Source organism: Uloborus diversus, chromosome 6 (assembly GCF_026930045.1).
Source record: "Uloborus diversus isolate 005 chromosome 6, Udiv.v.3.1, whole genome shotgun sequence".
Classification (NCBI taxonomy): Eukaryota; Metazoa; Arthropoda; class Arachnida; order Araneae; family Uloboridae; genus Uloborus; species Uloborus diversus.
Genome location: NC_072736.1, coordinates 102,360,909 through 102,375,317, shown reverse-complemented (window position 1 = coordinate 102,375,317; position 14,409 = coordinate 102,360,909). Strand labels below are relative to the sequence as shown.

At 32.5% G+C, this 14,409-nt stretch overlaps 1 protein-coding gene across 2 annotated transcripts in view; it reads left to right on the top strand.

The window, feature by feature from the left end:
* The window catches only part of LOC129224237 (CDK5 regulatory subunit-associated protein 3-like), a 44,936-nt gene that overhangs the window by 4,713 nt on the left and 25,814 nt on the right, over positions 1–14,409 (top strand). For both annotated transcript variants that reach the window (XM_054858663.1, XM_054858662.1), the window contains exons 2-8: positions 323–368; positions 1,848–1,979; positions 7,129–7,278; positions 7,362–7,450; positions 9,851–9,940; positions 10,063–10,199; positions 10,665–10,830. In XM_054858663.1, the coding sequence (XP_054714638.1) occupies positions 323–368; positions 1,848–1,979; positions 7,129–7,278; positions 7,362–7,450; positions 9,851–9,940; positions 10,063–10,199; positions 10,665–10,830 (810 nt within the window). The remainder of the gene's footprint in view (positions 1–322; positions 369–1,847; positions 1,980–7,128; positions 7,279–7,361; positions 7,451–9,850; positions 9,941–10,062; positions 10,200–10,664; positions 10,831–14,409) is intronic.

The window sequence follows — 14,409 nt, the reverse complement described above, 5'->3', positions numbered from 1 at the left end:
CCATCATTTTAAAACTTCATTTCGCTGTAAGTAACAACTGCTTGTGGAAAATACAAGAAAAATCTTGCGTTTGGAAGTGAGCCATAGATTCAAGTGTGGATACGAAAAGTGTAACCCCTGCCATGTAAAAATTATATGTTGAGAGAATGTTCATTTAAATGATGATTTATACAAAAAAAATAATAACTTCTGAATTAAAGTATATGTACACACAAGTAAACTTATTCACTTGAAATATAACATCACACATCTTTCATTAACTTACGGTTTGATTTCTTTTTTCTTTTCTTTTTTTTTTTAATATTTTTCTCTTTTTTTGCAGAATGAACTGGATATTCCAATTGATATTCACCTTAACAAACTCTTAGGTAAGTAAAGTCATTATTATTTCACAGAGTACCCCACTGAATATATTGTCGCCTCAGAGCTACAGTAGGATATCTTGCTGTTATTTCTGGGATTCTTACTGTTATTTCTGTGTCTTACTGTCGCTCTGATATGACAATATGTCAGTAAGTTCAGTGAAATGCTAATGGATTTTTTTTTTTTTTTTTAACATAGGGTTTGTATGAAGGTTTGTGATAAAAACATCAAACTATTTCTGAAAAATATTTATTCTAAAAGGAACAAAATAAAAATAATTTTGCAAAAAAAAAAAGAACTGACTTGAAATTGGTGTTCAAAACTCCTCTAAAAAGTAAAAAATAGTTTATTCTTTGTATACACCATTAATACTACTTTTAAACATAATTTTTGAAATCCGTAAAAGGAAAAACGAAATAGGTAAAATTATATGTAACCCGATATACTTGAGGCAAACCTAACCTGGCAGCATTGTGAAGGCCATGCGGATCCTCATCACAGCATTATTACGCTGCCAGGTTAGGTTTGACACCTGCTATAGTTCAATTACAAATATAAATTTTAACGGACCCAGGTTATTCAATATTATTTGTTTACATTACATTGATAAATAACATATTTGTGTAAGGGTATCATTAATTAGTTTTTAATATTGAGTGGTTATTGAAAAATATAAACAAAATATGGTTATTCATTATTTTACTTTAACTTTTTCGCTGACTTAAAAAATTATGTTTCAATCTAGTATCAATAGTGTTCAAGGAATAAAACTATTTTTTGCTTTTAGGGCAATTTCCAGCTTTAGTTTTGAAGTGGGCCTTTTTTTTTAAATAAATGTTTTACTTAATTGCCTCTTAGACACAGTATGAATAAGTGTGGGTTTCTTGGCAAGATTGATAATAAATGATAAAATTGGCAGATTATTTCATAATTTAATGAAACTTTCAATGTAATTTAATGTTTTTTTTTAAATTTATTAATTTGGCAGATTTTCTTGGAGTTGAATAGGACTTTTGTTGATTTCTGATGGACTAATTTGTGTCTTTCGTAAAATTTTCATATTTTAGCAAAAGTTTCAAAATTGTTGAGGCACAGAGTTTTTGAAAAACTCACCATCATTTCCTTTATTTAACTCGAGTTTTTTTTTTTTTTTAGTACTGGGATTCACATACGCACACAAATTAATTCTTGGTCAAATAAATGGAATTTATTGGGTTTTGGATGAAAAGACATAAAAAAGATGTCAATAATAAAAAATAACTGATCTTATAACTTTCAGAAACAGTGAGTATACACCTGCCTGCAATTCTTGGTTGCAAAACTTTTAATTTGTCAAAAGATTTTTTTTTTTAATTTTAGTTTTGGAACTTATTGATGTGTGTTTAATATTTCAAATACTTTGAGAGAAGAAGCTGAAACAAAAAAAAATCATCTTTATGCCAAAAGTGCTAGTTGCTGTAACTTAATACTTTTCTTACATTTAGATTGGTTGACCAGTCGTAGAATATGTCCCCATGATTGGCAGAAAAATGTCATAACCATCCGAAAGATGATTAATAGTGCTATTCAAGATATGCCTGCTGTTGACGAAATAGCTCAGCTGTTAGCTGGTACTTGTAAGTATATAACATGTTCACATATTAAAGCTTTTTTTTTAGTGATGTCTTTTTTTTTTAATAGTAAGTGTAAGTCATCCCCCCCCCTCCACCATTCACCCCTGTGTAGCAGATATTCAAAAGGATACACATCATTAACTGGTTTTTAGAGTGTTTCAGAGAGTAGTTCATTCCCAATGCTGTGAATAAATTGTTACTTATTTTCAACCTAAACCTGAGGTCATAATAAATGACACAAGCAGACAAATTTAGACATTTTATTTCTCATATGTTAATATTTGTGAGTTACTTAAGTAAAAAGAAGCACTTTAAAAGACGAATAAAGATTTGAACAATATTTATCTGTATTTTTCACTGACTAAGGTTTTTTTTTAGAAAGTCTTGTTTGGTTTTAATCTTGTTTTAAAAATCTTCAAAAACTAATATGATATTGATTTTACATGTCTATTTTACAAATATCAGAAATTATCCTTAATAATCCTTCACAGTTAATTATTTTTGCACTTCTTTTGGTCATCTATAATCAAATTTATCTCTTACCATAATGTGAAGTAAGCCGACCGGGACACTTGGATTAAGTCTGAAAACCGGGGCTGTTCTGGTCAAACCGGGATGTCTGGCAAGTGTATATATGGTTGACTTGAAGAAATGATCAAGGAAGAAATATTTGGTTAAAAAGATAACTCCATTTTTCTGTGTCTGCCTCCTAAAGTGTTATCCACTCTAGATAGCAGGCATAAGACACCACTCTAGTTAGCATGGGATGTCCTCCTATAACATACATGTTGAAACTGCCTGTGATTTGAGTCTGGACCTGTAAAACTGCTAATTAGAGGTGTTCATTAAGAGAAGTTCCACTGTGTGTGTTTATCAGGGTTCGAAAATATCATATTTTGATATATATCGGATATTTTTATATATAACCGATATTTTCAATCAGCCCAAATTAAAGTCTTCAAAATAGTAAATGCATCCTCAAATCACTCTTTATTTTTTTATATTGTTATTACAATATGTAGACTGAAAATTAATGGGTTTTTTCATTATTTATATCTAATATTTCATTTTACATTTTTATCAATTTTAATGGAGTTAGGGGAAGGTCGGGTAGTATTGGACACCTAAGCCATTTCAATCATAACACTTTTTGTTTTATTTGTAAGGAATTAGTTTTTACACTAAATTATGCTGTACTAAGTTATCTAACATAGATTGTAAACTTTGGTTAAAAAAACATGTGTTCTTATTTTTTAAACAAATTTTTGTCAAACTATTTTTGGCCAATTTTAAATTTTGGAGGGTTGTATCGGATAAAACATTAAAATGTTGAAATAAAAACAAATAGTTCAGAAATAACATTTTAATGTGCAAAAAAATCAAACGAACAAAGTAGTTGGTTACTTAGAATAGTATACATGTCTAAAAATGAAAATAAGTAATAATTTTTTATAAAAGTTGAAAAATATAGCCTATGGTTGGCTAATGGTCATTTTATTAAGTCCAACTTTTTCAATGGCTTCTTTCATATTTGTTTCATCCCATTTATGCCGTGATTTTTCCATTTCAACCTGTTGGACAAAGAAAAACACCGTCAGTATTTTATTTTGGTGCCAGTAACTTTGTCCGACACAACCCGAAATTGGTTTGTCCGATACAACCCGACTGTAAAGCTACAGTTGTTTAACCACCACTAGGTTATTACTTAAACTAGACACTTTTATAGCCCATAATACTTAGATTAATATACTATCAGTCTAAAGGTATAACAACGAAACAAAATAACTTACTCTATGTGTAAATATATGCCCCAGAAGTTTAGTTTGTGCACTGCAATTCTCTCAACAAACAAACAACTAGCTTTGCACACCAGAACGAACGGTTGATTTGAACCAATATGGTGTCTGTGGCTTTCTTACCCAATACAGCACACTATGTTGACCCAGTACGTACTGCCCCTGGCGGCAAAATTAAGAAGCAGCCTTGTCCGATGCTAAACAACCTTCCTCTAATTTAGCATTGGCTCTTTTACTCATTTTTCTTGTTAGCTACTTTTACAGTTGTATGATTCAGACATAAAAAATATGCATTAGTCAGTGCACAGTCATAAGACATTTCTTTTTTTTTTTTTTTTTTTTTTTTTTTTTGACTAATGCTTAATATTTAATAAGCCACTTGTAATATGAATTAAAATTGTTACATTACTAATAGAGTTATGAAAATAAAAAAGGAATATTATATTACTCTGTTATATTAATGATGTATCAATGCATCATAAAATATAGTACATAACTTTTTGGTTATTTTTAATATTAAATGAACATCATTACTATGTTCATATAATTTTTATATTGAAAATACAGTAGTTGAAAAAATATCGTGATATATATCATGGTATATATTGACTGATATGTATCGGCGAACCCTGGTGTGTATATATATATATATATATATATATATATATATATATATATATATATATATATATATATATAGGAGGGTAAAATCCTCACAACATGGGAGAAGTGCTTGTGTGGACTTTAGGATTTTGCATATTTCAGGCCCTTAAATAACCAACTTTTTAAGCAATATCTTAAAACTGAAAAAATAACGCAACATAAAAACTTTGAAATATTCAGCGATTAATTCCTAGAATGATTGAATAATGTATAATCATTAAAAAATAATAATAAAATTAATTCTTTTAGCTGTTACTTAAAAAACCTTTCAAACCCAAAAGTTGCAATTTCTCTTAGAGTAACCATCAAACAAAAACCAATAAACGGCACCAGTTTGAAATTACTTGGTATAAATTTGTAATAGCTAAGGCATTTGATTCCGATTGAAATGTCTAAAATAATCCACATTTAACTTTTACATGTTGAGTTCTTTGTATTTTTGACTTATTTTCGTGTTTCTTTGATGCCAGGTGTCATGCAAAATAGTAGCATTTTGCTGTAACTCTGCAACAATCTTTTAGTATCTGCTTTTGATTTATGAAATTTCTTATTTTTATTTTTTCATCAGTAGTACACAATATAAAGCATATTGAACAGAAATTCAAATGTTTTTTTTTTTTGAATAAATGTTTTCATTTGATTACATCCAAGGGCGCCTATATGCAAAATTATAGGGGGGGGGCTCAGATATTTTCTTCATGGTTTAACAGGATATTATCCCTATGGAAACTAATTTCAGTGCAGATTAGAGTTATTAAAAAATGACATTTTTAATAACTTATTCATTAACAGCTGGAGAAGAAATGTTTTTACATTTTTAGAAAGAAAATAGTACTAAAAAGAAGGAAGTTCTAATTTCTAAGGGGGGCTCGAGCCCCCCCCCCCCCTTATTGGCGCCCTTGATTACATTACTTGGCATGCGAAAAATGTATTAAAACAAAACACACTATCCGCAAATTATGAGGTAAAAACAATTGTTTGGGCAAATTATCCTGATTTGGATGATTAGAGACATGAATAAAATAAGAATGGGAAAAAAAATTCATAGAGCGAAGAAAAAACTTGTAAAAAAATAATTTAAAAAAAAAACAGAAAAAATCCATGCAGGTTTCAGCCTTTGGCGGATTTGTGGCGCTCCACTATGTATCAAGAAATTGCACAAGCCCTACATGTGCTATTTTCCTTAATTATTTTTTGTTCATCAGGTTGTAGAAATTGAGAGTTTCGAAGGTTCTCTTCTGTAGGGTATGTTTATTCAAATGATAATCACATTAGGAAAGAAGTTTTAATGTATTGAAGATACATTTTTAAAAAAACTCTTGAGAATATATTTCGATAGGGCACTTACTCCCAAAAATATGGTAGTTCATTTTGAAAGTTAACATTTCTGATCTTTTATGCATAAATAACATTTTCTGCTGAAAAATTTAAGTAAGGAGATGTTTCTTGTGTTTCATCTTTACTAATAATAAAGCAGAAAGTCTCTCTGTCCGGAGGATGTCTGTAGGATGTCCGTAGGATGTCTGTGACGCGTATAGCGCTTAAACCGTTCGGCCCGATTTTCATGAAATTTGGCACAAAGTTAGTATGTAGCATGGGGGTGTGCACCTCGAAGCGATTTTTCGAAAATTCGATGTGGTTCTTTTTTTATTCCAATTTTAAGAAAAAAAGTATCATAAATTACGAAATTATCGTAACGTGGAACCGTAACATGGGCACAAGCCAATTGGCGAGATACGAAATTATCATAACGTGGAACCGTAATGTCGGTACAAGCCAACTGGCGAGAAAATTCACTATACATTATTTGTAAATATACAGGCGAACCAAAAGACCTTTTGATTTTTCTATTGCGGGCGAAGCCGTGCGGGTATCACTAGTGACCAATAAACTATTACCATATCATAATTCTTTCAATCTAAAGTTGATCATTCTTCCCTCCTCTTCCTCCCTCCCTCAAATTCCCTAATTTATTGCTTTATTAAAATCCAAAACAGATGGTATTGAATTCTGTTAATATGAAAATTCAAAGTTTTAAATTAAGGGCATGTTCACGAATGTTATATGAATGCCTCACTTGAAATTCACAAATCGATTAACTCCATAAAACAAAAAGTTGAGAAAAGTTATCAAGAAGGTAGTGTTATCCATAGGAGTGAATAGGCCCTTGGTTACATTTTCTGCCATCACAGGGTCAGAAATGAGCCAAAACTTTGATATAGATTCACATGCAAAGCATTGATAAAGCACTATTTAAGCAGAAATGGGGATTTTTTTTAAGGTGGAGATAATCAATTTAGCAATTGAGGCATCCATATGTGCTTTTAAAAAAAGCTTTATATTAGCTGTATTCATACTAATTATACAGTAAAACCTCTCCTAACGGACACCCCTCTTACGTGGACAATTTTCAATTCCTCGATTCCAAGACAAATAACATTAATAAACTCCTGTATTGCAGACCACCCTTCTATTGCAGACAAAAATTTTTGTACCATTAGTGTCCGCATTAGAGGGATTTCATTGTATGATCAATTGTATTCTGCTTGTCTACTTTCAGTTTTTGTCTTTGGTTTTGAGGCTTTGAAAATTGACTGATTCCGGTTTTAATATATATATATGTGTGTAGAAAATTATCTACATATATTAAAAGCAGTCTTTTGTGTATCTTTATCCTTTATGTTTGCTTTCAGACATCAATTATTTCCACTGCCTGCAGATTGTTGATATTTTGAAAACCACTGAATCTTCATCAAAAAATATTTTTGGACAGTATTCTTCCCAAAGAATGAAAGATTGGTTGGAGATTGTTAAATTGTATGAAAAAGACAGCATTTACCTTGGTAAACAAAATTGCACTCATTTTCAGCTACAGAACTTTTTAGTGGAAAATCTTTGATACCATTGTCAATACTTTCTTTTAAAGGTGAGGCTGCTCAGCTATTGATCCGAAATATTGTTTATGAATTGCCTTCTTTGAAAAGACAACTCATGAAGGCTCAACAAACTCAAGAGGTTAGTATCTGTAAATGTGTGATAAATATCTCCATGTGGCCCTGTGTGATGCAAGCTATAAATGCTGAAAATATTTTAATGGGTTAAAATTACATTTTGAAAAAAAACGTTTCTTTATGGAAAAATCTTTTGTGAATGCATGTTGCTCGATTTGATTTGGTTTATCTATAAAGTGTCAATCTAAAAAATGTTTATGCAAGTGGACCAAAGCTTCTGTTGTTAGTTACCTTAAACATGCCAGTATGTCATCGTTGTGACCCCGTACTTTGCATTGTCTGCGATGCCTTCAGGCTATAGTTAAAAAGATAGCATATTCGGTATTTTAGATCATTTTTAAGCACTTTTATTATACTTGGCATGTTTGTTGCGGAAATTCTGAGGCCTGCTTTTGTTTATAGCAGCAACTAGGCCACTTATAGACTTCGGGATTTCACTAAATGATTTCTTTAAATTATGGTACAACTTAAAGCTAAAAAATAAAATTCTAAAATAAAATTATTTCAGTTAGGATGGAAAACAGTAAAGATCGCGCAATTTCTGCATGAAATGATAAAATATAAAACCCATTTTCTCAAAAATTCATTGCCTTACACCAGTAGTTTAAATAATGATCATATTGAAAATTTTGAGTGAAGGCACCTCTGGAAAGCATGAAATTTATTCCCTATCATTGCCCTCGTAGGATATTTATCCTCATCTATGCCAATGATCAATAACAGGACAAAGTAAAGAGACATATAAGTATCTTTATCTGGAGTAGTTTGTATGTTTGTGAAGCATAAATTTTTTTGGGAAACCTTTAATATTTAAGTGGTTTTAATTAAATTATCATACAAATAAATCTTAGAGAGGAACAATTATTATTTTTTAGTGCCAACTGCTTAAAGTTTTAGGCAAGTATATAGGTTTTTTTTTCTTTCAGTATGGAGAAAAAATGAAAAAATAAGGTGAAATTTTGTGATGGTAATATCATACTATTTCTGAAATACATTTACACTAAAAAGAATAAAATAGCAGAATTTTTTTTAAATACTAAGCACTTTTCATTATGCACTTAAAAGGACAAAATAAATTTCTGTGACAGAATGGACAGTTTAAGTATTCCTGTAGTTTTCAATTTTCAATTATTCCAAGAAAATCACACCAAAAACAAAAAGAAGTACTACTCAAGTCAGGTAGAGAGTTTCTTACCATTATCTAATTATAAATTTGAGTGTTGAAACATGCATTTCTGGGAAAGTTTGGTTTAAAATGACTTGAGCTGCTCTTTTCTTTGTTTGTGGTGTCATTTTCTTGGAATAATTAAAAACTGCAGGGATACTAAAACTCCTTTCTGACCAAGAAAAGTAATTTTACCCTTTTGAGTGCATTGTGAAAAGTATAGAATTTTTACAAAATTCAGTTATTTTTTCTTTAGGTAGTTTGTTATGTGTTTGGTTATAAACAAATTATATTGATATATTATTGTGCATTAGTTAGTTACAATGCTGAGGATGGATAAAAATAATCATTCAATGAGAATAATTTTATGAAAAAGGTTTATCCCTTAAATTGATTAGATTGGTTAATTAATCAATTACCAGTACAGTGAAACCTGTGTAAGTTGACCACTTGCGGTGCAGTACTTTAGTGGTCAACTTAAACAGGTGGTCAACTTACAAAGGGTTTGTTATATGAATGTCAGCCAAATTTGGTGCATATTGGTGGTCAACATAGACAGGTAATCAACTTACAAGGGTGGTCAACTTTACAGGTTTTGCTGTATTTCAATTCACCAATATTTCAATTAAGTTCCATTTCATTTTGTATTCTAAGAAATAAATACCTTTGAGCTAAGGAGCAAAAGTACAATCAACAGCATAAAAATACAGACTGACAAAAATTGCAGATTATGTTTCTTTGTTCCACGAAACCCTGTTTTCAATGCACAAAGATATTAACTTATGGGCAACTTGATTAAGATATTGGGGACCCAAGGCAAATTGCATTTTCAGTGCTCTTGGCATTAAAACTTACATTTTTTGCTAACACAATTTTAGCCATATGGGGCACATTAGACCATGACATAGTTAGCCTATTCTGTAATTAGCCCCTGCTTATGAGGCATAAGTGACTTTTGTCATAAATCTTTACATCTAAAAGCTCACGTCATTTTGCATCAAGAGGGGTTACCTCAAAACAGACTTCTACATTAAAAAAAAAAATACTAAGACCTTTTTACTTTGTTGATTTTATCTTATTTTGTAATACGCTTAATTTTTGCACTGTTTAAAAAAAAAACAAAAAACAAATGAGAGTTTCAGCAGAAAGTAACCATTAGAGATTTAATCAGTAATAAAAAAACATTGTCATGAACTGTCTTTAATTTGACCTTATGTTTGTAATTCTTACTTGTTTTAGGAATGTATCAAGAAAGAAGCTGATTATGCTAAAAATGAACACGCAATGAGAGAAAATTATGCTACATCTTGTCAGCAAATAGAAATTGAAGTAAAGCACAAGCTTTTTCATCCTTAAATCCTTATTCTTATGTTTATTTCCAAATTATTTATGGGAAATATTTGAATTTGAATTTTTCTGTAAACTTTTCTTTCTTTTTCGTTTTTTTAAAGGGGAAAAACATCAAGAAAGAACTTTTGTCACTATTAGATGACCTACCTGATGCTCTTAATGCTATCTCAGCTTCAGCTAAAGACTTGGTGCATGTTCGAAATTATTATGTTTCATTTTTAAATTTTACACTTAACAGGTAAATATTATTTGCTGAATTGTAACTGGCTTTGCATTGACTGCCAAATTTATCTGTAATTAGTTATGTTAACCAAATATTAATGTTTAGTGTTAAAGAGTATCAAAAACAAACTCTTTCATTTAAACTGGAAATGCAATTAAAATAAAACAAATCCGAAACGCTCATGATGTGTACTATAACTTAGCAAAAACTCAGTTTTGTTAAAATATTATGATGATTTATGTTTTTTTTTTTTTTTCTGTCATTTGCAAATTTTAAATTTTGAGTCTGTGTGTTTGTTTCTTGTGATAAATTTCAAATTAGAAAGAACTCTCAATTATTTCGAATCCTTTAAGACTTTGAAGTAGCTGATAAGTTTATCTTAGTAACATAGACTTAATTTGTGAGCTGATATCAATAAGCTCAAAGTTAATACATAATTATAGTTTGTTTCATTTTGCTGATGGTACTGCATATTTTTAGAGATGCTGAATCCATTTGTGTTCCTATGCTTAAGCACATAATTGAGAAAGGAAATACTACTACTTTTGAATGGAGAACAGGTGAACCTCCCGAAGTGATCGAGGTTACAACTCCTGTGATTCCATTGGATGTGGAAAGTGGAAGTACTGATGCTGCAGATGATCAGGTATGTTTTTAAAAGTTGCATTTGTTTCTGTATACAAACTCCTTATTTACTTAACTTAGTGCTTTTTGTTATTCAGAATGATTTGAAGATAAATCCATCCAATTATTGTGTGTTGTACTTGCATAGTTGATTACTTTTACTGCAAAAAGTATAAAGTGGAACCGTGATTTTACGTTTGCTGTCGGACCAGTGATAAAAAATGGTCCAATTGGGAAAACAGCTTCAAATTGCCATGAAACAAATTTATCTTGAAAAAATCTAAACCTGGAAAAAAATTATGCATGAGTCTTGTATAGATAAAAAAAGATATTTTGATCTGCTAATAGAAAAAATTATTCAGCAAACTTTCTGAAAAAGGTGAATTTCCGTAAAATCTGGGACGTTTTAGCATTATCAGTGTAGTCTTTATCATGCACCAGCAGAAAATGACGTCGGAAGCGGGATCAAAAAATTTTAGGGTACGTCACAAGTGACTTTTCTGGGCCACCCTCCATATTGTTTACTTCTATATTTCACGCCTAGTTTTAAAAATAGTGGGCCCCCTTCAGGCTTGTACCCGGTCCAACAGGTGTTCTTTCTCCCTCCTGTGCACGCCTCTGAGCGGGATAACCTACGAAATGGACTACATTATATTAGGGTTCCACTGTGTATGAGAGCATATGTTTTCAATGTCACATGCATCCATAGTGTATGGAGAGGACGTATGAATGATAAAATGGCATCATGTTGCAGCAGTTCATGTATGAGAGAATTAACTCTTGCATATAAATAATATACACTGGAATGCAAAAATTAAGGACGAAGTCGAAAAATTAGCATATCAGCTGAACGAAGAGGCAGAGCGGAGAGAAAGACCAATCAGGAGATCAAGTAAGGTGATGTACGGTAGCACATGCGCAGATATGCAGTCAGACGTAATGGGGGAGTGTCTGAGTAGTATAAAGCATGTTCTCGTTGTAAGATCAGTATTTTTGGCAAAGAGATTGCACGCCATATAGCAGTTAAAATCACACCGAGTTGCTGCCTCACCGAGAAATTGCAAATAATCAATCTGTTAGACGACATCTGGATGCTTTTACCCGAGGTCGAATCATTGGGAAGTTGGAGGAAGGCCGCAGTGTGACAAGTGTGGCTGCAGAGTTCGGAATTGCTCACAGCATTATTTCACGACTTTGGAGACAATTTCAAACTACAGGAACAGCTATCCGGGGGTTCAATAGTGGTCGTCCACGAGGAACCACACCCGCAGATGACCGGTATATTGTCTTACAGGCCAGAAGAAGCAGGCGGCAGACAGCGGGAGAAATCGCTAGACACACGACACAGGCCACTGGACGACCGATATCGCGTTTTACCGTGGCCAGAAGACTGCACGGTGGTGGTCTGTTTGCACAACGCCCTATACGGTGTGTACCTCTAACGCCTGCCCATCGGAGAAGACGTTCTCTGTGGTGCCGGGAACACCGGAATTGGAGAGACAATGAATGGGGACGAGTACTCTTTACAGATGAGGGCAGATTCAGTCTGAGTAGCGATTCTCATCGCATACTCATCTGGAGAGAGCGGGGAAGCCGCAATCATCCCTCAAACATCATTGAAAGGGACAGGTATGGAGATCGCGGTGATCTCGTTTGGGGAGGCATCATGCTTGGTAGTCGTACAGACCTTCACATCTTCGACGCAGGTTCAGTCAACGGGACCCATTATTGTAACGAGATTCTTCTTCCATATGTGCACCTTTTTAGAGGCGCTATGGGTCCGCAGTTCCTTTTTATGGACGACAATGCATCATGTCATCACACAGTAGCTGCCGAACAGCTCTTAGAGAGTGAGGATATTGAACGTAAGGATTGGCCGGCACGATCTCCGGATCTCAATCCCATCAAGCATGTATGGGATTCTCTAGGCAGACGCTTGGCAGCTCGTACCTTACCACCAGTAATGATTCGGGAGCTTCGATTGGCGCTGCAAGACAAATGGGCAGCAATGCCTCAACAACTCATTGACACCCTCAGTCTCAGCATGGGCAGACTCTGTGAAGCCTGCCTAGCAGTCGGGAGATATCATATCCCCTACTAAAGACCAGATGTTTCTTGCTGGACACCTATCACAGGGATGTTTCGGCCTTCAGTCGCATTGCGCTCCATGCTACTTTTTCAATAAAGCTTCTTTTTATCCCTATGATTTCTCTATTAGTAAGTGTTGCTTACCTTACACATGTCCTTACGTATTGGGGATCTTACAGTATTAAATGTGCTGATTTGGAAAGCTTTTGTACAAAGTTATATTGAAAAAACCGTGTCGTCCTCAATTTTTGCACACCATTGTATAATTTAATTAGGAATTGCCTATGATTTTTAAACTAGAAAATCACCCGTCAAGATATGATAGTTGAAAATTGCTGCTACATTTGAACAAAGCCATTGCCTGTTTGGTGATATTTTGATAGTTGAAATTTTAACTTTTAACTTTAGTGGATGAACCCTAAACTCCAGTAGATAGCGTTCATTGTTGACCACTTTTTTGTTTTTTTCATTCCCTTGAAATGACACATTCTTACAAGTAAAACAGTTAAGTTCCTGGATCCAGTTCAGCCTTGTCACAATAAAGCCTTTCCCTGCATTTTTACGAAAACACATTATCAAATTATCATGCCGTAGCGCGCGTTTCATTGTTGGTGACATCAGGAGCGTTACTTGATCATTGGCTTTTATATATATATATATATATATATATATATATATATGAGGATAAAAGAAAAAGTCTTCTAATTTTGTTCGTTAATTTATTATTGTTTTTTTTTTTTTTTTGTGAGTTAATAATGTTAAAATATTTTACCTTCTGGAACCAATTTAAGCATAAAAGCTAGTAAACAAAGTAGTACAAACTAAACTTGTGTGTATTAATATTTAATCTCCCCTCATATGTTAACTATAATTGGGGTTTGTTGCTTGAAATACTATCTTGTTTATAAAACTTTATATTTTCACTCATTTTAGCTTTACTGCTGTTCATTGTTAATTTTATAATTTTTCGCTCTAGTTTTTACATATATGTAAGTACTGTACTGCAGGGTATATTTTAATGGGATTTTTTTGGGCAATTGCCCACACAGTCAAATAAAATTGCCCACCTACATTTTTCTAAATTTTTCCATCGGTTATGTGTTTCTATATGTGTTCCCCATTCGATGCAGGTGGAGCGGGTAGTTTCCAGTTATAATATAGTCAAATCAGACCATCGTGCCGGAACGACAATTGAAACAATAAACAAAAGATTGAATATTGCTCTAAATGGCTGTGGGATATCCTATTTCAACCCGTGACCATCCACCATAAAATTTCTGCAAATTAAAAACCAAAGAGAAGGAAAACCAGAAGCTGAACTTTACAAAGAGAGGTCTTATATGAAATCTTTTTTTGAAAAAGACAATGTTATTTGAATTTGGTTGTAAAAACTTTACAAAGGGAGGTTTTATATGAAATCTTTTTTTTTTTTTTTGAAAAAGACAATGTTATTTGAATTTGGTTGTAAAAACTTCACAAAGAGAGGTTTTATATGAAATCTTTTTTTGAAAAA